At 41.4% G+C, this 27,772-nt stretch overlaps 1 protein-coding gene across 2 annotated transcripts in view; it reads right to left on the reverse strand.

The window, feature by feature from the left end:
- Positions 1-27,772, reverse strand: part of COL21A1 (collagen type XXI alpha 1 chain) — a 113,375-nt gene that overhangs the window by 69,971 nt on the left and 15,632 nt on the right. The window contains exons 3-11 of one of the 2 annotated variants that reach the window (XM_074348948.1): positions 26,692-26,860; positions 26,386-26,602; positions 23,645-23,818; positions 22,497-22,574; positions 20,639-20,647; positions 20,247-20,330; positions 13,990-14,052; positions 672-725; positions 526-579 (exon numbers count right to left, since the gene is read on the reverse strand). In XM_074348948.1, the coding sequence (XP_074205049.1) occupies positions 526-579; positions 672-725; positions 13,990-14,052; positions 20,247-20,330; positions 20,639-20,647; positions 22,497-22,574; positions 23,645-23,818; positions 26,386-26,602; positions 26,692-26,860 (902 nt within the window). Of the gene's footprint in view, positions 1-525; positions 580-671; positions 726-13,989; positions 14,053-20,246; positions 20,331-20,638; positions 20,648-22,496; positions 22,575-23,644; positions 23,819-26,385; positions 26,603-26,691; positions 26,861-27,772 lie in introns of those variants that run through there. The other variant, XM_074348947.1, reaches the window with a different exon arrangement.

Raw genomic sequence — 27,772 nt, forward strand, 5'->3', positions numbered from 1 at the left:
GACTGACATAATGAACATATTTACAGAACATTGTACTTCAATAGGAAGCTTGGCAAATCTCAGAGTTGTAGAAAAAGGAAGTTAGCAATACGAGTGTTGTCTGAACCCACTGAACCCCTACGAGAGAAATAAGTCCAGTAAGGCTGAGACAGGTTCCCACTGTGGCGAAGGACATGTGGCTTTTGGGCTAGCCCAGTGGCTAACCTAGGAACACATTCCATTCACCTAATTCTCTCTCCTTTAAAGGGGGAGCTTCCTATACGGCTTAACCATGGAGAGAGAACATGGTACCAGGGCAATGTCAATCCCTGTCCCATTTGACAGTGGGCATCTAATGACAACCACTTCGATCTGGTGATAACAGCCTTCCGGGAGCTTGACGGGCGATGGCCACCAACAAAGGTCTGAGCCCACATCTCAGAACTCACCAAGGTGAGCACTGTTCAGTGGGTGTCGCCCCAGATCGTGTCCTTCGACTGTGAGTGACTGCAATGACTGGCTGCACTTTTGTTTGTGTGTATTTACCTTTTCACCGTCTCTTCCTGGTTCTCCTTTGTAACCCGGTAGTCCTCGTGCTCCCTAAATTAACCACAAAATAAAATCCTGTTAATTACGTTTTTTCGGTTCACTAGAAATGGTGCTTCTAAAATACGTATAAACGCTGCACATACTTGTATTCCTGGGGTTCCTGGAACACCGGGTGACCCTGCCATTCCCTGGTATCCCTGAAGAAAAGTAAACAAGAAATAATTACTGTTTTATCATATCCACAAAGAACGGGCTCCCCATTTCAGAATTCACTCCCTCTCACGTTTCTTCCACAAAGACTTCACTTGGGGACTGTTTAAAAAACCAAAATATCAAATAGTAAATGCTTCATAAGGAATTCATATCCCTCAGTCTGAAATATCCCCTAGTTCAAGAAAAAAAAAATCCAGAAATGCTTCCATTAAAAGGAAAGCTGTGGGAGGGAAATACAGGGCCACTGTTCACAGTTCCTAGAGAAATGTTCTGCCCATGAGAAATAGATTCAATATATTCAAGAGAAAAACATGTAAGATTGGAGAATTAAACAAATGTAACACATTTTTTTAAACTACCTGATGAATGACCATCCGAGTTAACTTCTGGAATAAATTACATCTTGATGAGTGTTATTCTTCAGGGTAAGTCTAGAACAGCCTTTGGGTTGCCCAGTTCAGAAACCTGCTCATGTTTACCCCAGGACCGTGGCTGGGACACGTCCCCCCACCTCCCAAGGCTGAGCATTCTGCCGAGGTGAGGGTCACCTTCCTCTCCACTGCTTCCTACACATCCCTCCAGAAACTGGAGCCTTGGTAAAAGAGCACAACTTTTTTTTCAGAGACAGGCAAACCATTCTTTACTCAGCACGCAGCAACTAAACTCCAGAGCAAACCTGCAGGCTCTCAACATTTATGTAGGTTTCCCCGGGTCAATGTCACGTTGACTTGGACCACCTGGCCCCTGCAAATATTCACCTTTCTCATCCACGTCCCATCTTTCTCGGATCCTACAGTTTGGGTACAGCTTTTTTATTGTCAACAGTTACGAACACAGGTCTAATTCTTGTTTCCAATTATAGCTTCATTCTTCCTTCCAGAAGCTTCCTTTCCATGTGTCTGCACTGACCTTGGCATTCACTCACTCGTCACTACATGTTTAGCTGCAATTTTAGAGCCATCACCATTCCCTGGTCTTCCACTCCCACTTTCAAATATTCCTTTTACTCCTCTTTGCTAGCTCTAATAACAATAATAGCCACAATAATAATAATGGTTGTCTCAGAGAGACCGGTCTTACATCATTGCTTTTTCTCCTTTGATGCATACATTTCTCATTTTGTAAAGTGTGCTCAGCCACTCCCAGAAGGATGCCTATATAATTTCTATCATCAGCCACCATCTGTCCCTTCACATCCCATTCGGTTGTTCATAGAATGGATCATTATGCCTTCTCTAGTGTTCCTCAAACTCAAGTATTTCTCTTGAATCCAACTGCCCAAACTTTAAATATTGTACTTGTGAAGTCTCATAGCCAACCATTACATATTTCATACAAAACAACCTGCAGTTTTCAAACCCACCCTGTGCTGTCTGGGTTGGCACTGTCTCTGTCACTGAATTATGTGCCCCCTTGAGATGACGGCTCATGTATCATCTCTATATTTCTAGCACCAAACAGAGCATCTGTCACATTCTGTGTTAATCAGACACTGGAAAAATCCACCTCCCATCCACGCCGAACACAAGGGTGAACAACCTCTTTCCCCAAGGAACCACATTATACGTGGGCTGCTTCTGGTCTCGAATGGAAACTCCAAGTAATACTATGTGGTTCATGGTCTCACGACGGGTGAGAAGAAAGAAGAAAGTCAATCTACACAGTTCGCTCGGCCGCTCCAGTTAACACAGAATCTCTTCCATGCAACCACTTTGGAATCAGAGGGGATTAGAATTGTACTTCAATTGTCACTGCCACCACATCCCTGCACACAGCTAGCTTACTTATAAATGACGCCACTCAGATGGGTCAACGCCCTGTGTGCACAGTCTAAAGGCTGACATGACTTACGACATGCCATTGTGATTGACAGAAATCAATGTAGCACTGATTTATATAATTATTTATCATGTTCCAGACTAAGTACATCACCTTTGCTAATTCCCTTAATCCTCACGACCGTCCTTTATTGTAGGTTCTGCCTTATCCCCATCTTCAGATGAGGAAACTGAGGTACCGAAAGTTAAATAACTTGCCCACAGTTACATCGCTCGTACGTGGAAAGAACAGGTGGAAACACCCTCATCAGAAGACACTTTATGGTGCATCAGACCTTTTGATTCGAGAATGATTCATCAGATTCGAAGTCCATTTGCCAGACTACTTTGAAATCATTTAGAATTCTGAAGACCCAGAGGAAAAGAATGTTCATAAAATTCCTCAAAAGAAAGTTACCACGGAGACTGGCAACATATCAGAATGGTCAGTCATCAGCAAAGTTCCCACTTCATGAACTGTTTTCTTTCACAGGTTTTCAAAAGTGAAGTCAAATGGCACATCAGCTTTATGGCATTTTGCAAAGAGCTAATCTTTTGTAGAAGATTAAAAGCTGCCATGCCATCGCTCCCCGCCGAAGGAGTTCACGTGTGCATCTCTGAGAGAGGACACATCACGTTCTGGTGAGTTAAGGCAACGTGGAGATGCCCCAGACAGTGTTCCCAGCTCACCTCTGACTCATACCGTGACCTCAGGCAAAGTCATCAAATCCCCAAGTCCTGGGAGGCCACACCGTGGAATGGAAAGACAATGAATTCTGAAATTGGAAAAGACCATGGGCTGGATCTTCGCTCCTCCCTTCACTTTCTGTGGGACCTGGGCTGAGTCATCCCGCCCAGCGAAGCCTGAGCTTCTCCCCATCAGCCGGGATGACGATCCCCGCGTCACTTCCGGAAAGAAATGCACGGACTCACAGGTGAAAACGTCTGGCAGGTGTTAGGAACTCAGTACACGTGTGCTCCTTCCTTCCCCTCACACTCGGCGACTGTTGCACGGAGCACAAGAACACTCGTGCAGAACACTGTTCTGTAGCCTTCATGGCCACCGTTGGTGGGTGAGGAATAGCAGGTCGGGGCATCACATCCTGACGTGGCCTCTTCTCAGCCTTCGTACGGATCTCATGTTGAATACATGTGTTTCCCAATGGTCCCGTTCGCTTTGTCTTTGGAAGACTGCAGTACAGGAATAATAGCTTCCTACCGTGTGAGAACCAGATTGTTGTTTTTCTAACTTACAATGAGACGCATTCTTGAAAACTTAGTCGTATAAAGAAATTCAAAGGTTATTTTAGAAGCTAGAGGAGGCATGATTAGTAACAAAATAAGGAAAAAGCAAAACCGCATCCAAGCTGGGGGATCCCAGGGCAAATCACCAGAAGAAACTGGATGAAATTCAGAAAAACAAGGTTTGGAAATAAAAATCAGGAAAATAAAGGTTAATAGGGAGGACTATTACAACACAGAACAATTTCCAAGAGGAACAAGAAATCAAACATCGGCTGACTCATAGCAGGGTACACTAGAACAAGAAAATGCCCCGAAACGGGAAAAATGATCCGTTTTTTATATAGCTTCCTCAGCTTTTATTTTTCTAACTATACAAGTCTGTGTTTTCTTGTAGAATTGTAACTTTCCCATGATCGTTGACTGATTAATCCTGCTCAACGTTAATTGCGCCGTTTTGCAATTACTAGCAGGTCCAATTACCCACCCTACCCCCGACTGCAAGATTCCTGACACTGTCTTTTCCATGTTCACACAAGTCTCTTTGTAAATGAGTCATTTTTTAGGGGAAAAAACGTTCTCGCTGCCAAATTGTAGGGTTGAAGAGTACAGAATCAATTTATTTTATTCCATGATTCAAAGTTACGATGCTCCAGGAAAGATGTATAGCTTTGAAAAGGAAATTAAGAAAACCATCGAATGTGCAAGGGTCACGATCTCTTTTGAGCCTAATTCTCATTGTACCATAGAATATGCTGCCAATCTAAACGTATCCTTTTTTTAAGTAGTGAGGCTAGAGTATTTCATTTCCTTTAAATTCTCTCAACTTAAAAATGAGAATGAAATCTAGAGAAATCATTTTGGATGTCACTCTTCTTTTTAAAATGTAAGAATGTGATTTAAAGTTTATTCAATTATTACATAATTGTCGTCAATGTTTCCCAGAATTCCAACACATTCTCTTAGGTACCCAGCCAGGGTAGCTAGGTAACCGAAATCAAGTGTATGGTTTTAACGTCCACAGTGGATTTTTCCAGTCATTGGCAGACGTTACAGCTCTACACAACGATATGCTAGGAATATTCATAAGGTCTGTGTCTTTCCAGGTGTATCAGTTTGTTGGCCACCAAATATGAGTCAAGGAGTTTATACGCTTTAAGCGATTGCTCAAAGTACTTGAGTCATAGATCAAATGAACAGATGTCAAATTACACCTGCGCGAAGATCTAAGAAAGAATTGCGATGCTGTGGGAGGCAGTCAGGGGAGCTTTCCGAAGGGACAAGCTCAAAGGAACAGGAAAGGAACACAGCACATCAGAGGAAGCCCTTCGCTGTGCCCTGCGTCATGGCAGGGTGCCCACACCCCCGGAGATGCAGGCTGCAGAACAGGACCGAAATGGGCGGCTGGGGGCTACACTCTCAGCTTGAGAGGATGATGAAGGACTTCGATCTTTATCCAAGCCACTCAACCAGGGGGTCACACAGTCAGACTTGAGTTTTGAAAAGCTCACTTGCTGTGCTGCGGAGGGGAAACTAGAGGGGGCAGGAAAAACACAGCAAGGAGGTGGGAGATTCTGCAGGGGAGACAATGGGAGGCAGAACCTGAGTCCCTTCAAGGGTATTTAGTCTGCCCTGACGATGGGTAACAGAAGGGGAGGAGCCTGGAGTTTGGGGATGGTGTCCAGGTTTCTGGCTACTGATGTCACTGACCGAGAGAGACTCTGGAGGAAAAGACAGTTGAACTGGTTGCAAAATATGAAGTAGCACAAACGTCTAAAAATGTTTTCATGGACTAATATTTCTATTTGACAATGAGAAGGTATATGTTTCTGTGGAATAAAAAAACAGAATTTCTACTTCAAATTAAAGCAAACTCTATTTACTATAGAGATCTTCTTCGACTTATAATGGGGCTGCGTCCAGAAAAAAATCCATCTTAGGTTGAAAATATCGTTAAGTTGAAAATGCATTGAATACACCTAACCTATCCAGCATCATAACAGTCCAGCCTCCCCTAAATTTCCTCAGAATACTTGCATCAGCCTACAGTGGGGCAAAATCATTTTATTAGCGAGAAAGAAGGTGAACTGGCCAAGCGGTGGATACTTCGTTTGAGGCAAAGGGGCCACATTTTGGTTCATCAGTGACACTCTCATTGGAGTTTTGTGTGTGGGTCTGTGTGTGTGTGTGTGTGTGTGTGTGTGTGTGTTTGTGTGTGTGTGTGTGTGTCTGCGTCTGTCTGTGTGTGTGTTTAATGGCAGTGGGAGACAGTGAGACAACGAACATCTCGGATAAGGAACCCAGACTGAGGAGAAGTAGGAGTTTCAGGTAGAAACTGTTCTCTCTAGAAGGATGTTTCATACACTTCATAATCGGACCGCTTCTTGTAAATCTCTTTTCCAAGCTACATAATAGTCATTCCTTTGGCTTTTATTCTAATGTATCCCATTTTCCAAATCCTTCATCTCCATGGCAGTCAGCCCCAAATTCCCCACAGCTCTTAAGCCATCGGGTCCACAATTGGTACCATATTCACTGAAGTGTCTGAAAAGAGGAAAACACAAAAAGCGTGTCTCGTGTGTGGGTCCTATTGTTCTGTTATTAGCAACTGGCCCCTGTCAAGCTTACTCAGCAGGACTGAGTGCTAGTTTTTAGCCCTTTCCGCCCTTTCTGCACCACCATTCTTGAGGATTTGAGAATTCTAGAACAGCATCCTTGCATAGATTACACCCCAAGCTACTGAACTCCTCCCTGCACGGACCATCTTCTGAGCACTTCCCTCTTCTGAATGAATTCCAGATCCTATATACCCTCAAAGCATAGAATCCTAAACCGAATCCAACACTCCAAAAGCAGAACTGTAATTTTTCTTAATACAGACATCATTATTTTACTAACAGTTGCCAAAATTTGCATTATTCTTTCAGGCTGCCCATTACGTATGCTAATTCCTCTTTTAACGAGGTTACATGTAAGTCCCATCTCCCAGACCAGTCTTCTGGTAGAATTCAATTTCACTCCGTTAGAGTAGCCATCCTCCCAGTTGGCCAAATCTTTTTGGATCTTTGTGTCACCCTAAAGGCCAAAATAAATTCCAGAAATGAAATCAAGACTTTAAAATTCTTAAAAATCATATCAAGTAAATGAGCATATAGTAGACCATCTAATGCTTAAAAAAAAAAAAAAAAAGAATCCTAGAAGAAATAAAAAGAGAAATATTTGATTGTGGGGAATTTTTAACATTTCTAAAATTTAAAAACAAATGTCTAAACCAAATAAAGACATAGGACATTTCCGACATATATATCAAAGGATAGATTATCTTGGAGTGTAAGAAGCCCATTAATCGATACTCAAAATACCATGACATCAACAGAAAGCAGGTGGAGGCCAAGAAAGGACAGTTCACAAAAAGAGAACTCCCTCTGAATGCCAGACTTCTATATTCAGCCTCTCACTTAAAATATCTACCTGAATGTCTAACATAAAACCCTGATACATCCAAAAGCATCCTCCTGACTCCCCTGCCCAATTTTTCTCGACCCCATCCTTCCATGTCTCATTGGAGTCACCCTTGACTTCTCCGTCTCAGACTCACATCCAACCCACCCTCTACATCAGCAAATCCTGTCGGCTCTACCTTCCAAATATCCCTGGAACATAAGAGGTTCCCTTCACCTCACTCCCACCATCCTGACGCTAGTCACCATTATCTCATTCCTAGATTATTTCAAGAGCCCCCTTGCTTTGGTCCTTATCGCCCTAAAATCTATTTTCAACTCAGAAGTCTTTCAACTCAGAAGTCGGAGTGATTTCCTTTAAAAATAAGTTACATCACATCATTCCTTTATTTAAGACCCTCTCAGGAGGCTCCCGAGGTCCCCTCAATGGAAAGTCAAAGTCAAGCCATCACAAGGTCGTAGAGAGCTCTGGGGGGTCCCCGCCCACCTCCCTCCTACCTCACACCTTCCCCTCCGAGCACCTGCCCCATCCTCTTTTCACCTGAGAAGCTCATGTAACTTTGACCATCATTTCCATCTTTGCATCTCCTCCTCTGACTGATACTCCCCATCCGTGCTGACTACCACTCCTGTAGGGTTTACTCCTCCGGAGACAGCTGGCCCCTTCTGGAATCTCTAGACCACTCGGAGGCGCCCTGGGGGCAGGGGGCACTGCATCACTGGCGTGACTGTTGACCCATCCACTCTTTTGGCTGTTGGCATCACTGCTGGCCAGTCTTCCTAAGCCCCTTCTTAAGGCCAGTATGGAAAATCCCCTCCAGAATTCCACAGCTCGGTCCAGGTCAGCCTGCCTTCTTCGCAAATACGATGGCTTTCCTGAAATCTTAGAAAAATCGGCGTTGGCCTCATCTGGCACCGTCTTCTTATTTTCCAGATGAGAAACCTGAGGCCTATGAAAGCAAGGCAACCTTTAACAGCAAAGCAGAGGGTGACACAGCCCCAGATCTTTCCAGCAACTAGCTGGGCTCTGGTTTCAGCAAAGTCGTCCCCTTCTCAAAAAGTAACTAACAATGACCGAAAAAAGACAAGGAATGAGCACCATGAAAACATGAACTTCTACCAAATCATAAAATAGCCCTATTATGTTTCAGTAAATGGCCTTCTTTAAAAAAATCAGTGTCACAGCAGCACGAGGCCTTAAATAGGTGTGCTACTCTGAATTATTGAGCAGGACAGATATATAGTTCCTCTGCCCCTCTTTTTATCAGGATAAAAGAATAAAACAGTCATAAGCTTGGACACTGAGCTGACAGAAGTTATTTCACTGATAGAGAAATTAAAAAGCAGTGGAAGCGTTTGAAAAAGAGCTGTTTAATTTGGGTTGAAGGCATTTTCCTTATGAAAATGAGTATTTCTCCAGGGTGGAATAATTTCCTATTTAAAGCTTCAGTTGACTTGGCCGGGTTATAACGTGAAAAAGATCCAGATTGCTTACTGAGGGGGGGTTGCACAGAACCAAATCCAAACAAAGCAGAATTCCCTTCAAATTGTTCGGCCAAGTTCCCTTGGCCAGATGGCTTCAATCACCAGCCAGAGGCTCTGCCCACACCTTCCCACCCCTACTGTGCGCTGGCCCTGGACACACGCTAATGACCCTCAGCTGTTCTGGCTCCCAGGTTGACTTTCTCTTCCTGCCTGGCCACCCAACCTCCTATCTCCTGCAGAGGGGAAAAAAACACGGGGGAAGGGAGATATTTAAGAAAAAAGTCATCCCATTGGGTAAACTGGGTTAGGAGCTGTGTATCAGTTTCCCGTTGCTGCTGTAACAAATGACCCCAGACTCAGAGGCTTAACACAGCACCTACTTCTGGTTCTGGAGGTCGGAAGTCCAAAATAGGTATAGGGGGCTAAACTCTTGGTGTTTCTGGGGCTGTGTTCCTTCCAGAGGCTCTCGGGGAGAATCTCCTCCTACCCTTTTGCAGCTTTGGAAAGGAGGCTGCCTGCATTCCTTGGCTCATGGCAGCCTCACTCCCATCTCTGTTTCCATCATTGCGTCTCCTCCTCGGACTGTGATTACACCAGGCCACTCAATTTAACCAGGAAAAGATCTGCATGTCAATGTCCCTTTGCCCTGAAAGGTAACATATTCACAGATCTTGGAGATGAGGATGTGACATTATTCTGTCAACTACAGTTGGTTAGGTCTTCCTCTGACATCAGATACCCCAATACCATCTAACATCTAAATCGATGCTACATATGTGTAAGTGAATCACCCTGCTGTACACCTGAAACAATGTAAGTCAACTATATACCCATTAGAAGATTTTTAATAAATCTTAAAAAATAAAATAAAGATTTAAACAATTTAAATAAATCAGTAGATACCAAAGGGCCATATTTGTATATACACACACACAAAAACACAAATATAGATGTACTGGATGAGATGAGACAATAAGTCAATGATAGCTCAAATAAGAGTCATAGAGTAATGTGTATGATTTTGCCTTGGGCTGATTATAACTAATTTCCAGTACTACATTCATGGCAAAAAAGGTCCAACCAGAGCTGATAGCCTCTGGAAGGCACTCAGCTCTCAATACTGCCCAGGACTTTTCACCATGAAGAAAACAAAACCCTAAGTAACCTGGCAGCGCTCTCAGAGGGTCTCAGTGACGTTAAGAGGTACCAGCAGATGACATTTCAGGCCAAGTGTTCCGTATCCCGTGGCACGGGTCTCCAGGCAGACAAGGCTACTACCTTCATAAAACTCATCCCCCTCAGTGTGATTAGGGCAGAACCCCCCCCCAGTCCCCGGGGCCGTGTCTTCAGCGGGAGTGAGGCGTTGCATCGAGGAAATGCACCATCACATGACATTTGTGGCTGTCGCGATAAAGGGATGGGTCATAAGAGGAACTACAAGGCAAGAGCTGGCCCATCATGGGAGTTGAGGAGGAAGGCAAAGGGGAGATGCTGGGTTTGGAATCTATGCATTTCATTCAATCCAAACAGAAGCCGTCTCATGATAGACTTCTCCCCCTCCTCCCTGCAAACACACTACCTCGCTACTTCCAAACTTACTGCCTTGAGCAGCACCCCATATAAAGGTTGGCCTACCCATGCCCTTATCCAGTCCACACTTTCCCTCTTGTGGCTGGAACCAGTGCCCTCTCACCTACCAAAGGATTTTCTTCCTGCAAATATCCCTTTGCTCCCAAATCATCCAGTTGTCCCCTTCTGCCTCATTTTCATCATCATATTTTTTATGATGCTGATAACATCTCCTATCTTAAAAAAAAAGACCTTCATCTTCCCCACGCTACTGCTCCATTTCTGTTTCCTGCTACATCCCTCAGAAGCATCTATAGTCACTGTCACTGTTATCTCCCACTCTTTCCTGAACCCATTTCAATCCAGCGTCTCCTCAAAACCCCATTTACCAAGGTCCTCAATTAATTCTATAAAGCAAATCCAAAAGCGGGCTAGGCATAGAACTCATTTTTATCAACCTCACAGCAGCAGTGAGTGACACAATGGATCACTCCCTCCTTCAGATGCGTTCCTTCCTTGGCTTCTGGGATGCCTCACTCTCCGTGTTCCTCCTTCTCCACTGAGAGTTCTTTCCCAGCTTCCTTGGCTGGATCCCTCTCCTGTTTTTCCCATGTAAGAGAGCCCAGCGCTCAGTCCCCTGCCCTCTTCTCTTCTCCAGTTCTCCGTGCTTCCTTCCTGAATGATCGCCTCAGCCCAGGTGGGTTTAGATCCACCTATGTGCTAGGGTCCAGCCCGTGTGCTGTCATTCTCCAACACATTCCTGACTCAAGATGCCGGCCTCTACTATCCTCGGAGACGCCTTCGGCAGGTCCACAAATGCATGCTCAATTTCCCCCGCAAAACTTCCGTCTCCCCCAGTGTTGCCAGCTCAGGAAATGGTACCACCACTCACCCCGCTGCTCAAGCTCAGATCCTCTGAGGCTCCCTTGACTCTTCTCACATTTCATTTGATGGAGATTCTGCCCCTCTTTACATTAAGAAATCATCCAAGGTGGGAGGGTATAGCTCAGTGGTAGAGCGCATGCTTAGCAAGCACAAGGTCCTGGGTTCAATCCCCAGTACCTCCTCTAAAAAAAATACATAAATAAACCTAAATTACCTCCCCTCTAAAAAAAGTTTTAAAAAAGAAATCAGCCAGAATCTGATCACTTCTCTTCCCTTCCGCCACATCACCCTGGTCCAGGCCAGTCTTTCTTTTCACTCAGAATCTTGAACTAACCTCCTCCGTGGTCTCTGGTCTCCTGTTCCCACTCTCGCCCTGTATGACCTGCTCTCCACAGAACATTCCTATTTCTCTTCCTAGCAGTAAGCCAGTTCAAGTCGCTTCCTCTCCCCAAGCCCCCACACGGCAGCCATCCTGAAGGAGGCAGGGAGCCAGGGAACCGGAACCAGGACCTGTTGCCTAGAGACTTCTTTAAAGGTTTAAAATTAACTTCGAGTTGGCCTTAGGTGACACTTTTGCTTGAGTCATGGAAAAAGCCACCCTGAAGGTCTACAAAGCCCTGGCTACATCTAACCTACAGCACCACCTAGTTTAAGGGTCTCGCCTGCTCGAGCTAGCTTGACCATGTTGCATTAGCTTGACCACGTTGCCTGGGGGTCCCTCGTTTCCTAATTTTGGCCTGACTACCGTGTTGGAAGGTCCCAAGTTACCTGATCTTGTTTCTGCGGTGTGTTTGCACCACAGAGCAAAACGAGCTAGAAACCAAGCAGAAAAGAGAAGCCCATGGAAAGAGGACAAGAAACACCAAAGAAGACAGACAGAAAGACCCTGCGAAGACCCCAAGAGCGGGAGTTCTGACATCAAGCCGCCTGGGCTTAAGGCTCCCCCACTCAAGCATCTTTTCCTTTTCTGGGCAATAAAACAGTTTTCACCCTGCCCCTTTGTCTCCACTGTGAATTCTTTCACAGCCAGAAGACAGGAACCCACTCTTTGGGGTTCTCCCCCTTTTAGGGGGCTCCCCTGCCTGCTAACAATCCCAGTGGGTGGGTCCAGCAGGACTGGCCCACCTCCCAGGGGCTCCTCCGCTCTCCGCAGCCCCAGCTGGTCACCCAGTCTGTCACCTTCAGATCCTTTCTTTGACCCTCTCTCTAGAGAGGCTCACTTGTCTATTTAATCCCTTTTCCACGCAGCCCGTTGTACAAGATGCCCGTACATCGCTACTTCAAAATTTGGCTGTATTTCTGAATTAAATATGTCAGCAAACCTCTCTCAGGGACTTAGCAAGCTCTTCTTCTGCCCTGATGGTTGGGGTATTGGTGGTTTAACATTAGGCCTGTGGTTCTTCCATGCCTTGAAAATTGCTGACTCACAGTATATATCGCCCTATTCTTCACGGCAAGAGTTGATGTCTCATGATAAAGTCTCTTAGGAGATATCGGGGTTTTTTTTTTGTTTTCTTGGTGACAATTATTAAATATTCTAAAAGCTAATTCCTAATGTTTAGTTACTGTGATAAACATGCTGACAGATAACTTACCGGTAAATATTTGCCTAAATTGCTTTCAAATGGTTTTGCTTTATGTTTCCTTAATTCATAAATATCCCTGAAGTTCTCTTGAACCTTAGAGGAGATCTTTTTAAGTCTGATTATAACACCAGTACATATATTCTTAGGTAACTAAGAGCCCCTTTAAAAAGACTTTTAGCTTGAAGACTTCAAGTCAGGAAGGGGAAAAATAAATAAATAAAAGGATTTCTGAGCTCACTATTCATTGATACTGAGAATACTGGCTGGACAATTAAAAAAAATTTTTTTCCTTCCAGTTTTATTGTGAGATAATTGACATCTAGCCCCATATACTTTTTTTTCTTTTTTTCTTTTTTTTTTTTTTTTTGGCAGGGGGAGGTAATTCAAATTTATTTATTTATTTATTTATTTATTTATTTATTTATTTATTTATTTATTTATTTATTTATTTATTTATTTATTTAAATGGAGGTTCTGGGGATTGAACCCAGGACTTCGTGCTTGCTACGCACACATCTACCACTGTGCTATACCCTCCAATTTTTTTAAATGTACCCAAGATGTATGCAATTTTTAAGATACCTAAAAGGCAACTCGAACACTAATTCTACCACCCAGGTTGGCCCGCACGATGTCCTCAGCCTGAGTAAACTTTAGACAGCCTTCTTCCTGCCTCTAGGCCCCTAATCTCCCTTTTTCTTGGAGCATTTACTTTAGAAAATTTGTTCTTTCTCTGCCCCCTTTGAGATGTGAATCTTTTTAAAAGCTTCTTGCCAGTTTTCCAGCCCAAGGCTTTCTCCAGGACCCGGGAGCCATCTATCTGAAGTGTAACCGTTAGGAAAACAGCCCCCAGGTGCCCGCGTCTCCGTGAGGGGGTGGAGCCTAGCCTTGACAGGTGCCACTTAGCGAACGCAGGTGGCCTACCTGCAGAGGAAAGGGAGGCACTTGCCACGCTCAGGAATAACTCCATTTGCTCCATCTCACTGACCAGCCCTCCCCCCTGAAGCCCTCCAGGACGCTTCTCCCAGCTCAGCCCAGCACTCCAGCCCCTCCCTCCTCTGTTTCAGCTGAATGGAGTTGGCTCTCTCCCCTATTACAATAGTACTGAATAAAGTCTTCCTTGCCCGTTCAGCTTCACCCAGTGCAATTTTATTTTGACACTGTGATCCCAGGACTGGAGATGACTAAGCTTTCAGTACTCACAGGCTTACCATCTTGACCGGGTTGTCCAGGGTAGCCAGGGTTCCCAGGCTGTCCGGGGTCCCCCTAGAGAGGGAAAAAAAAAAAACTTCTCAGCACAAAACCACCAGCCACACTGTTTCAGGCAGAATCCATCAAGGTTCAAAGCCAATTTCATTACCGGGAGCTTTTATATATTGAGAAAACAAACAAACAAACAAACAGAAACAAAAACCAGAAATCTCAAAGTAGGGTTAGAAAAATGACACTATATCTACCTTAATAGTGAAAGGCTTTCTCTTATGTAAAACTTTCAATGATTTAATTCTGTGAGCATGACAGATATACCAAGGGAAGTACTTTTCACTGGTGTAAAATGTCAGTATTTATGGCAGGAGATGTTTTTTAGAATTTGGAATAAACTGCACAATGTCACAGCAACCACGGTTTCCATGACGGCAACCCTTCACTCAGAAATGTATAGATTTAATTCTGTTCTTAATGTTACACTACAGATATCAGTGACCTATGATGGAATAATTCAGTTCATGATTCTAAAAAAAAGAAAAACAGTGCCCAGGACACGCGATCTCACACGTGGGACTCAAGTTGAAAGCTGTACAAGAGTTATTTCGTTTTACTGTCAGTGCATCTCTGCCTGTATTTATAATCTCATTTTGACTCCTAAAATTCAAATATTTTCATCAGAGCGAGGCCCATGCCAAACAACTCTGCCCAAGCCCCATAGTCCCTGAATACGTGTAATACCAAAGAAATGACCTTTGCCACCACAAACTAGAGCTCTCCAGAGGATGTTATTCCGTACAGCCTGGCAACGAGCCCGGGTACATTCTGCGGAACTGCAGTACGTTGCACGATGGCATCGCTCACACGCACCCCAGTGATAACCCAGTGGTGTTAACCGAACACCAGGCTAAGGGTTCTCGCACGGAGCCAGATGTGCTGGTCTGAAATATGACTTCAGGCTCCTGGGTCGGGAGGTTTGTTCCTGAAATATAACTGGAAAAGTGGAAAGTACTATGTGAACTCTATTAAGGAGCCAATGAAAGAGGGATGGGCTCTTCGCTTGGGGCTGCCCAAGAGGTCGAGCCCGTGGAAAGGGAAACGCCATTTTTAAAAGAGATAGAAAAAGACTGGCTGCAAATCCAGGGAGAAGAATGACACAGAAACGTGTAATTTCTCGCTGAAGAGGTACATTTGTTGACTCTGATCCAAAGCCGTCCAGCGTCAGCAGGACATGAGGGAGCAATTTTCCCGTTCTCCAGGGTGTTCAAAGTTTTTCTTCCTTTTTTCAGAGGACTCACATTCATTTCTGGCCTCCCTGCCGTCCTTCTTTAACCGTGTTCAGACTGGACTCACTGGCTTTCAACAAACCCCGTCTTTGGTTTTCTCATGGGAAGATGTTCTTTCTTTTCCACTGAAGAGTCAATATGACAAGATTTCTTACAACCGCACCTCCCTTGTTCACACATCTTCTCCTGAAGACTTTTTCTACTGAAATGCGACAGTGGCTTCTCTGTCACTGACCACTTATGCACAACTAGCATCTTCTCAAAGTTTTCCCTTGGTGGGTCCTCATTTCTCATTTGGATTGAGACTTCTTGAAAGCATGTCAACATTTTCTACTTTTTTTTCCTTTCTTCCTTCTTTTTTTTTTTTTTTTTTTTTTTGGACAATGCTGGGTTATCAAACAGAGGTTCAGTAACCATTTGCTGATTGTTTCCAATCAGATCTCCTGTTAATGACCTCTTGACTTGCAGAATATTATCAGCAAAACCTAGCCTATCAGAACGATCTGAGAGGGTTTAAATTCTACTACGATGAGGCTGAAATAAAGCTTTGGCACAAGGAGAAATGGGATTTGTGTTTTTATGATGCATAAAAGTACAAAATAGACTTAACGATAACATTTTAAAAGAATCAAAATGAAGTTTCCAGGTTGGGGGAAAAAATTACCTGCAAGACAAATCCAATGTGACTTCTTAAGGACCGTAACGCTGGCCAACAGCCCCAAGAGGGAAAGTGATCTCTTTTGCAGGTTCTATTATTGCTGGTGTAGGTTTTATTGGTTATTTTGACTATTGCTCCACTGGTTTGTTTGCAAAAACTCAGGTAGATTTGCTGTTGTTTCCATAAAATTGGAAGAATAAAGTAAAACTCTAACTGACTTTGAAGACAAGGCCAATTAGAATAAAAATTCAATTTTATTACTGTAATAAAAGCTGACACCCAGTCTTTACTGATTGTTTATTATATGCTAAGCACTGCTCTAAGAGATTTACATGGATGAAATAACTTGATCCTCACAATAACTCCACGAAGCAGGTAATTTTACTATTCTCATTTTGTATATGTGAGAAAACTGAGGCCCAGAAAGGTGGGGTAACTTACGCAAGGTCACACAGCAGCAGCAGAGATGGGACTTGAGCTCAGCTAATTCGGCTGCATGCTGATTTAATTCATGCTCCTAAACACTATTCTCTCTGCCCACATCAAAATACATACACTGATCAGAACCCAATCTGGGGGCAGCCAGCAAATTTAACATGGAAAAAATTTCCAAATACAATAAATCAGACATATGACCTATTATTGTAAAACCGTGACTACATTTCCAATCTATTTTCTTCTACTTTAGTTGAAACATTTGCAATTTTAAAAAATAAGTATTCAGCTGAAAAGCAATCTTGACTTATGTTGAACTGACTCTGCACCATGGGATTTCTGAGTTGTTGACAGGGAACCTCATGGACTTAGCTAAAACATCCCTGCACGTGGCCTCTCAAGTGTGCAAGTATGAATAATTAAAGTGAGAAATGGCTGGGCTTGCAAAAGTCAGCTAATATTTTAAGATGCTCATTCTAAAACAAATGTCTCCTAAGCCCAAATCCCATGCTTATGAGCTCTCTTCTCAAAACCCTGTGTCTCCACCAACCCTCTTTGACTAGAAGGAATCCACTTCGTTTGGGAAAATTAACAGAAAACTCTGAATGCCCAGTGGCCCCTGAAATTTTCCAAAGGTTTTTGTATTTTAGACAGAGGATACTTTGATAAGCCAAATGAATCTTTAATCGGTAGAGTTATCAGGGTGAAACAAAGGGCATGAGCAGGAACAGAGTTGCAGAAAGAGTGGTATTTCAGAGCAAATAAGTTATTAAGAAATGGCTCCGACAAATATATGCATGTACATGCATGACTGGGACATTGTGCCGTACACCAGAAATTGATACATTGTAACTGACTGCACTTCAACTTAAAAAAAAAAAGGTAAAAAATAAATAAATACTTTTTAAAAAAGAAAGAAATGGCTCCTTCCTAAAATAGAAAGGGGGGGGGGGAACGCTTTCTTTCCACTTCTGCACTAACAGATCAAACACTTAAGATTACATCAAATGCGGGGAGTTTGTCCCCACAACCATTCCTGTAGCTTCAAAGTGGGGGAGAAGCAACCACTGGCATGGATAGATCTTTTGGAAGGGAGTTGGTTTGCAAATTGGGGATTGTCTGGATCTTTTGTGTAAAACAAAGGCGTTCAGCACAGCTTAATCGGCAGAGGGGTGAGTTTTAATTTTTTCAACCATTTCATAATTCATTAAATAAAAGACTATTACTATTCAGCCCTGCACTAGCCACTGGAATTCCAAAGGAGAATTCAGTTTGTATTAACCTTCAGTGTGAAGTACTTGTGTATAAAAATCACTCTAAGAGATTCGTGAATTTAATCATTCCCTTTGTTTGACATTAGGGACATAGAATGAGCAAGCCAGCCTTATTCAGGGGCTCACAGCCCAGTGACAGATAGATTTTTCTATGTTTACTGGAAAGTTAAAATGCCATGATACATCTAAGTGTGGGACACCAGAGTTAACCTGGTTTTGCAATAGGGTTGTCATATTTGTTGGAAATTGAATGAACTTGAAGATGACTATCTTAGAATAGGTACTTATCCACCCATCGACCCAAGAATTTCTCCTCTGTTTCAGTCTCACAACTCAACTCTCAGCTCCCAGAACTCTCTTTCTGGCTTATCAGAAGACTAGAATGTTCTGCACGGGTAATTCTGTTGAAGGAAATGTGTAAAACTTTCCTGAGCACACCTAACAAAAATGGCCAAGGAGTCTCGGTCAGATCTATAGTAAAATCACCTCATCTGTTTCAGATCTGATTCTGTGGAACTAATTAAAACCCTATCAACTTTCCAGGCCAGAAATTCTCTAGAGGAAGCACACCTCAGTGTGTTGCTAGGGCTTCTGTTTTTCACATCCAGGTCCCTGAGGCGGGTAAGGAACCACCTCCAGGGGGAAAGAGCCCTGAAAGGATGGAAGACTGTGTGTGTGTTCCTGTCCTCCTGCCAGGTTTTCCGAAGAAAATGGAAAGCAGATTAAGCAGGCACGCCAACTCGAAGACTGGTGGAAAACTGCGATTTCACTTAAAGTAGGAGGTGGCAATGGGGCTGGATTATGACTAAGAAAAGAGAAGGAAAATGAGGAACACATGAAACTGGGAAAGGCCGAAAAGCAGAGGCTTTACCAGATTAGGCAAAGGGTGTGCTAAAAACTTGCTATAGAAACATATGCGCATAAACATCAGCATCACTGTGAGACACCTAATAAACCACTGATGAAGAATCAGGAAAGATCAGACGCATCTGGTGCGGCCGCTCCCAAAGCGGGCAGCCCCCTGGAGCCCCTGGGGGTGGCCTGAACCTCACTGAGGGGCTGGAAGATGCTCTGGGCTTGGAGGTCAGAAGTGACGGGACTCTGATTTCCACATTGTATCTCTTGCAGATCAAATCATTTCTATTTAATATTCCAGGATGAATCAGCTGTCTAAATATGTTTTAGAAGTGTGCTGGTGGGTCACACCAGGCTGCCTTGCAAGGTGTATTCTCCCAGGAGCATCTTAATCGGCATGTTTCATTTCTGCCAAGGCATCTTAAAAACACGGTTACTTTAACAGAAGAACATTTGCATGAACTTTCCTAAATGCAATCTAAAAATAGTTTACAACAGTAAATTGATTATAATGTATGGACATCAAATTCTAAGCCAAATAGGTTTACTTTGAAGGAAGTACTGGATGTGTATTTTTATTTCTTAAGTTGCATTTCTTTCTTGATTTTAACAGCTAGGTATGAAGTAGGTCATGAACCAGCACCCGAAAAATGGATGGAGAAGCATATACAAAAGACTGGAAGAATTAAATTATCCCAGGTCAGCAGTCTAAACGCTGAAATGTCTTAGTTGTGATGACTGAAACTCTCAGAAAATTCCACCTAAATGAACATTATAATTCATACTTATCAAAATTGATTATGGCCACTTCAAGTAATAGGTGATCAATACACAAAACAGTCTTTCTGGCTAGGCAGTCATACTTGCTTTCAAGTTAGACACTATTTTTACTTACATGCTATTTTAAAATAATATTAAATAAGCAAGATTTATCCATAATGGACAAATCACTTCACTTCACAGCATCTTAGGCTGAGCGTCAACTTGTTTAAAAATGTTTAGCCATTCATATTTAATAACATAGAAACCTATTCAGAACATTTTGTTATGTAAAATGTAACTAGTTATAAAATAGTATGCACATCACAGTTCCAATCATATACAAACGTGCACACAAATAGGTAAATATTTACTTACACACATACACACATAAATACATATACACCGAGATAATATATATACACATACACAAAGATATAAATGCAACTGGGACATACATATATATGAATATGGCTAAAAGAATATACTTCCTAAAAGTAATTATTACATTATTAAGTGAAATAGATAAATGCACACACACGCGCCTCGATTTTTAGAATGGACATCCAACACATCATCCAAACTAACTTCAAATTTTTGCTTCATTTTTCTACCTGAAAATCAGTTTTTCAGATTAAAAATTTAGACATTGAAGGATGTAGAACATATCTTAACCAATGCTCTTTCTTCAGTTTTTTTCACCCGGTTATAAGGAGGTACCATTCTTGGGACACGGCAGCGGTATTTGAGGGGAAAAAAAAAACGCACAAGTAAATTAGTGATGCTCCCTCACTTAACTGCGGTACCAGTCTTAGGTTCAAAAGGAGCTGCACATTAGGATACACTTTAAAAAAAAACAACTAAACTCATGTGTTAAACTACTGTAAGGTATTAGGCAGAAATTTCACAGCAGGGCCAACGGTGATGGGGATTTTGTCCTTGCTCAGCTCTCGATCTGACAAAGCCAGCACGTGAGGTCTTACTCACTTTGGGGCCTGGCAGTCCTGGTTTTCCCGGAGGACATACACACGGGGCTGCAGTTGAACCTACATCGCTGGGACCGTTGAGGCACTGAAAGACAAAAATGGACATTAAGCCACACGGAAAGACGCAGCTCGACGTGTTCGCGTGCACAGGTGTGTCTGTAGGTGTGTGAGAAATGGTAACCGTGTCGTACACTTACTATCCAATTTTTATTTATCCAATTTATAAGCCAATAAGTAATTCCAAATCAACAAAAAAGCTATGCATACTAAATACACTGAAACTACATGAAAATGGGTTCTACGTATCTAATATACTCACAATTGATGGGAGGAAGACAAACAGCCCCACAATGCAAATACTACCTTAAGGAGAATAATCGTTTCCAGGCCTACCTCACCATTCTGAAAGAGAAACAGCAACAAATGTGTTTTAAAATACGTTTTTAATTGAAGTCCTAAGTTAGCTTCCTAATTTACATTCTCTTGTCCAGGGTAGAGATAAATGATGTATCAAAACCAGCAAGAGATAGAACATGTGCTTGCCACCGTCCTAAAAAACTATTTATTTATACGTTATTCCTACATTTAGATATATGATAAAGGAAGGAAATTAGCAATAGTGAAGAATTGGAGGGAAAATGAAAACATCAAAGATTCTTAGCGTGACGGCCCCGCAGGGCAAAAATGCCACAATGAGGGACTTAGACGCTCTCTTGAACTTTCTGGAAACCATCAGAACCAGAGAAAAAGCCAAAAGGCATCTAACTAAGCAAGTCACAGACGACATGCATTCAATTTTATGCACTTGACTTTCGGAGAGCATCTTGCTGAACAATCTATGTCTTACCGAATAACACAACTTTAAATAGGTTAATAATCTTTCTGAACAATAACAAATTAGATCAGGAAAGGAGAAGGTGGGAAGGAAGATGGAAAAGTAAATGAGCCAGAAGTCACACCTGAGAGTAAGGAAGGGGCCGTGAAAACACAGAAACGTGCTTGTGAGAACCCAGAGTCCCCCATCTCATGCTGCGCTTCAATTATACGAGGGGGTAAAGGACGGTCATAACGTTGATGGAGAAATAGCAATGAAACAAGTATGCATAATGCACTCTCAAAATGCAATAACTTAATGGTCTTAGGAGAGATTTATGTTCCAGGTTATAAGTACTTAAAATAAACATTATAGTGTTTAAACAAAAGAGATTGATCATCCAAGTTATAAGTCTCTACAATAAACGTTAGAGTGTTTAAACAAAAGAGATTTATATTCCAAGTTATAAGCCTCTAAAATAAAAATCAGTGTTTAAACAATTACCTAGGTAAAAAAAACCCAGAATGAATCATTTCTAAACATTCCCATCTTTGATTTTATTATAGATCCCTTAAATGTCCTGCTCTGTGGCCTCAAATTTTCAGAACATGTGGATTCGTAAGTTGTTCAGTTTGATAGAAAAAAAAGAAGACAACAGTATAACTGTACCAACTAAAGGAACCATGTAGGGCTCAAAAATCACTGAGAATCCACACTCTCAAAAAATTTTACAACATTCTACCTTATCTACACTAGCAACATATGCCTTTTTTTTGTGCCCAAGGGAAAAGGGATTTAATCATACACACACACACATTTATAATCAGATCCTGTTAACATTTCAGCTTACAATCTTTTCCTTCCTAATGCATTAATAAAAATAGCTAAATTAATAGAAAGTTGCTTGTGTCCTAGAAATACAAGAAAATCTTACTTGGCTAATGGCAACAAAAAGAAAAATTTACATTCATTATGGTTTAAGAAAACGTGCTGGGGAACAGGAAAATGAATCCTTTTATTTTTTAATTGAAGTACCATCTACTCTTCAGAAAATCGTGCCATGTTGAGGTATTCTCCCCACACGTTTAATGACTCCTAGAAATGGATTTCACACACTAGACATTCAGACAACAAATTCTATTTTTCTAAAGCAGGAACAGCCCTGCTTCACTCAAGTAATGGAACAATCATAACCCAAGACAATGGGAGAATATGTCCTGTGGTCTTCGTTTGCACTTGAAGAATAATTCATTATAATTTTATTTCAGTGATGAACCTCAAAATATGTTTTAATCGATGCAGTTTCATTTGCATTGACAATTAAGAAACAAAAGAACCCCATGTGTTAAATGAAAGCTCACGAATTATCTGCTTTTTATCGATTGCTCTGAAAGACCTGAAGCAAAAATTGGGAAAAAAATCATCCGTCCTACTCACAAATCCAGGAATTTCACATGCCGTCTCCCGGTTGTTCTGTTCTGGGTCACAGTAGATCCGCAGCTTTTGGACATCAAACTGGAAACGTAAAACCATCCCAATTAAACTGGAGGCACAAGCAAACTGTTTCACAAAAGCAAACTCGGATATATAGAAGTGGCCACTATAATTAGCAATCGTGTAAGATTTCAATTTAAGCTGAAACAATAAAAATACAAAATGTGAATACTTAACATACAGTATAAAGATGTGATACCACAGAACTCCGAAGGAAAACTCGCCTGGCACCAAAGACAAGTCTCTGGTTTCTCTGGGAAACCCATGGAGCTTCTGTTGTAGCTTTACATTAAGAGCTAGTCTAGAGAGCATTTCATGAACCACTTAAAAGCTCTCCCAGGCTTTCTGTGTTTAGCCAACATGTCCCAACATCCCTGATTGCACAGGGCGGGCTCAAGAAGTCACCTTTAGTTTCAGAGATTCAGTCGTTGGCACGGAGTTCTGTATGATGAGTACTCCCGGCACCTGCCACTCTTTAAATATTTACTATAATTTGATATGTGACATTAACATATAAAAACCATGTGTATAATCATACATTTGAATATGTCACCGTCTTCCCTTAACAGAAAACAGAGTGGGGAAGACATACCTTTTCAAATACAGGATTTTTCAAGAAATGGCTATCTTTTACATATACACTTCACAACCCACACATAGATATTCTAGTTTAAAGAGAGAACTAAAAAGGTCACAGTTTTGTTCATGAAGAACCCTGACATGCATTAATCTAATTGTATCCTCACAGCTGCAAAGACATTTTTATAACTCCCTCACTCACAGCTTTAATCGTATTCACTTTTCCAAATTTATGATATAATCTACGCTTCTCCTGGGAAATATGAAACTAACATTTCATGAGAACATAGAATTCAACCCTGAGCCCAGGGGAACGGATTTCTATGAGTTATTATATTAAGTTTGATTTTTCATTTTCATGCACACACACAAATATGCAATTTGACAAACGAACTGGGCCACATGTTGCTTAAGCTTCCTAAAGGCAATCAGTTAAATACAGTTAAGTGCGATACACACTATCACAAAAGCTCCGTTCTATACATGCGAAAAGCAGATGATTTTTAATCCACCTGAACAGTTTCTTCTTTCCCAGAGTACTTTCCGATTTGGGTTTGCCCGCTGATGAAAATCCCTAGGACTGGATGCAAGGGCTTGTCTTCGATTTGTTGATCATCGATGTAGAGAGTTACATCTTGCTCTGTCACCAGGAGACGGATCTGATGCCAGCCTTCATCAAACAACGTCTACAGGAAGAAAATATGGAAGATTTCATAAGTAAAATCCCTTACAATCTGTCGTTTTCTTTGTTTCTATTCCTTTGCCATCAACCATAAATCCACACCGCACAAACTGGCTGCATTACATTCTAATTCATCCTGATCCACGCTGGGCCTCAAAGGCCACCCACCAATGATTTTATGACTCCCTCGTGGAGCTCCCATTGCATAGCCCAAAGCAGCTGGACCAAACTATTTACTGAAACAACTCCTTCCAGGTCACAAATGAGTTCCAAAATGGTCCTGATCCAAATGGCTTCTCTCATTCCCTCATCCGAAGTGCTCTGTAACTCGTCCATGCTCTTTCATAGTCGCAACTTCCACGACTCAAACCATCTTGATCATTTCATTCCTTCTTCTCCAACTGTCCCTTCTCCATCCTTCTGAGGGCCCAGCGCCCTCCATCTGCCCTTTGATGAGGGTGTTCCACACAGGTCTGTCCTTCACCTTTCATTTTCCCTTTGAGTGGATCTCATCCACTCAATTATTCCTTTTATGGAATAACTTCCATCAACAGCCTGGACCTCCTTCCCACATGTGGTACCCAGAACTCTAACACCAGCTAGAATCTTTTCACCAGGATGTTTCCCTCCGTTACTAACAACTAGATACAAAATTCTACCAAGTCTGTCTCTTAAATATGACTCAAATTCACTTCTCCATTTCCTTTCTCATCACCATGAGTTAGGTCCATAGCTATCTTGCTTTATCTGAATACTTTTCAAACATACCTCTATCCTTAACCCTTCCTTCTCCGAGTCATCCTTATCACTACTAGAATTAACCTCTCTCATTAGAGTTTTGTCAGAGAAGAAGCCACATCTTATTAATTTCTATATTCCAGGACCTCGCCCAATTCCATGAAAGAGTCAAAAGTATCCTTTGCAAAAGAAGAAGGAAAAAAAGGTGAGGAGAGAGTTACTTTGACCATGACACGCCTGTAATCAAGACCTTTTGATGGAATTCTGCCACCCACTGAATGAAGTCCAAAACCCTTTGTATGGTTCCCAGGTCCCTGCAAATTAAGCTTAGGGCTTTCTAGCTTTTTCTTTCCTGTACCTTATACTCCACAAACACAGGGGCCACCACTTCCTACTCTCTGAACAAAAACCCTGCATTTTACTACACATGACTACTCAGCAGTGAACCACGGACTTACACGTCCTCATCTCTCTCCATCAAAATCCCATACATCCTTCAAGGTCCACTCCAAAAACCATCTCATTTATGAAGACTTTCCCACATGTACAAGAATCCACTTCTTTCACAGCTCCACTAACACATTGGACTTCTGTTAAATACCAGAAGCACTGACTATCCCATCATAAGTTAGTTCCCTGAAGGTGAGAAATAGGCCTTATTCATTTGTCACTTCCTACAGAACCTAGCACATTGCCTTTAATGAGAATGGCTGACAATTTTTTTAATTTAATCTATTTACCAAGCGAAGAAATTGCATAAATACATCATTTCATATACAGCCTTGTCTATTCCCTAAATTACATAATGTACCATTAGACTATCATCATGAAAGTAATGATCAAAACATAATTGCTTTTACATTGCATCTGTCTTCTGAATACATTTGACCTGGGAAATACACTTTTACTTTCAATTTTGCAATTTTATTAAATATATGTTCCTTCGGGGGAAATAAAATATCTTCCTAATAAATGTGAATTCTGTACCCATTATCTACCTATATTTAATGTAATGACAAATATGACTTTGTCTCAATATCCTGTAAGACAATGGCAGTATAAAATAGACCCACAGGGACTTTGAAATTGACCAGACCTAAATTAAATTCCTGATGTCACCTCTTAGTAGCCGTGTTACTTTGAGCGGAACTTAATATCGTTGAACCTTGGTTTCTTTGTCTGTAAAATGAGAGCAATAACTTCTTCCTTGGATGGCTGTTATAATGAAATGTTCCTGCCACCTCGTAGCAGGCACTCAAAAAATGTTAGTTTCCCCACCCCTTAATCTCATACAAATTAAGAAATAAATTTTAATTAACCACTACATATAAAAATAGACAAAAAGTAAATTTGTTCTGTAGAGCACAGGGAACTATATTCAATATCTTGTAATAACCTTTAATGAAAAAGAATATGAAAATGAATATATGTATATAGATGCATAACTGGGACACTGCTATACACCAGAAATTGACACACTGTAACTGACTATATTTCAATTAAAAAAATCTTATAATAGCCTATAATGAGAAAGAATATGAAAAGAAATACGTATATATGTATAACTAAATCACTATGCTGTACACCAGAAACTAACACAATAACATCGTAAATCAATCATACTTCGACAAAAAGTATTGAATTTCAAATATAAAAATAAATAAAATTTTTAAAAAGAAACACATTTTCTCCTTTTCTTGCTTTAACTTGGTAAAGCAAAGTTAAAATGTAAAGTCAGTATCTTTCCAGTCATGTTAAAATCATGCCTCTCGTCCCCTAAACCTGATGGCAATTCCCCCTGAGTACCAGAGTCAATAACCCAGGCATCTTTACCTTAACTCGAGGGTCAGCAAAGGTGACCACTTGTGAGCCATTAATTATGCTGGTAGTTGTAAATACTAATGTTTTATCCACTCCATTTAAGGTAACTGCTATTTGTGGCCTTCCATCAAAGGTTAAAATTCTCCATAAATCCCACATTTTCTTGACCTTAAATCTCTGAGTGGAGACAAAGACATAGGATGGAGGAAGACCTTCTGGGAAAACATTGCTGGAAAAAAGAACACGTATGAGCTTAAAGAATTCTCAACACATCTCCAGACATATCAGAAAAAAGCTGTATCAACATGTAACGTTTACCTGGTGAATTCTGATAAATCAACTTTTGATGTTATTTCATATCCCTTTATCTTTGTTGGCGAAAGTTGGATTCTTTTCTTTGCCTTTTTCTTGACACCCAAACCCAAAAGAATATCGAACCCCTTCTCATCACGAGCTGCCACCGGGATTCGTGTTGGACAGACAGATTCTACAAAGCAAAAGCAAAAGACAATCATCTAAAAGGTGATCAATCATGGGTTATTCAACAAGAAAGGAGACTCAAGGGAGGACTCTTAGAAAACATAGAATTATAAAATCTCTACATGCTCACGAAAGGATATAAATGTATTTTCAGAGAAAACATGTGGAAGTGTTTTTGGCATTTGAGAATGAAGTCTCATTAGTCTTTTTCCCCCAAAAAAGAGGATTAAAGCGAAACAGAAATGTAAAAGGAACCATTGTTAATGGATCGTTTTAAGGGCAGTGCTACGCCAAAATTTACAATTCACTATTTGAATATGAGGCAACCTAACACCTGTCAGCTAGGAGAGCAATGGAGCAGATTCGTGATGCTCAGCCAGGATTTGCTGTCAGTCAGTCATGTGTTCTCGGTTAACACTCTTATATTTCTTGCATCTAGGAGATGAACTCTGATTGCTTTCTTGGAATCCCAGCATTTGAGGGGGAAAAAACTGTGTTGCTCTTTTAGTCTTTCTAGTTCTAGAAGTTTATAATCTTACAGTTCAATTACCTTGGTTCTTTCCCTTTGGAAAAAACTTAACTGTGGGTCCTTTCTTTTCATGGAAACTCTTTACACAGGACTATTGGCTCATCTATGATTAATTATATTATATATTATATTAATCATATTTATAAATGAATAAAGATTTTCCTTATGAAGAATCATGAAGGTTTACATTATACAGTCATCTGTAGAAATTATAAAATATCTTAAGCTTTTCACTTCTCTGGGAAATGAGTGTCTCAAATTATGTGGAAAATTTTGTACAGCTGAAATGCTGTTCCTGTTATACCATAGGAATGTTGCAATATTTTCAGATTCTTCCAAAGCCATCACATAACATACACAATGAGCATGACTGCTTATATTTTATAGAGC

The sequence above is a fragment of the Camelus bactrianus genome, chromosome 20 (assembly GCF_048773025.1).
Source record: "Camelus bactrianus isolate YW-2024 breed Bactrian camel chromosome 20, ASM4877302v1, whole genome shotgun sequence".
In the NCBI taxonomy this organism is placed as follows: domain Eukaryota; kingdom Metazoa; phylum Chordata; class Mammalia; order Artiodactyla; family Camelidae; genus Camelus; species Camelus bactrianus.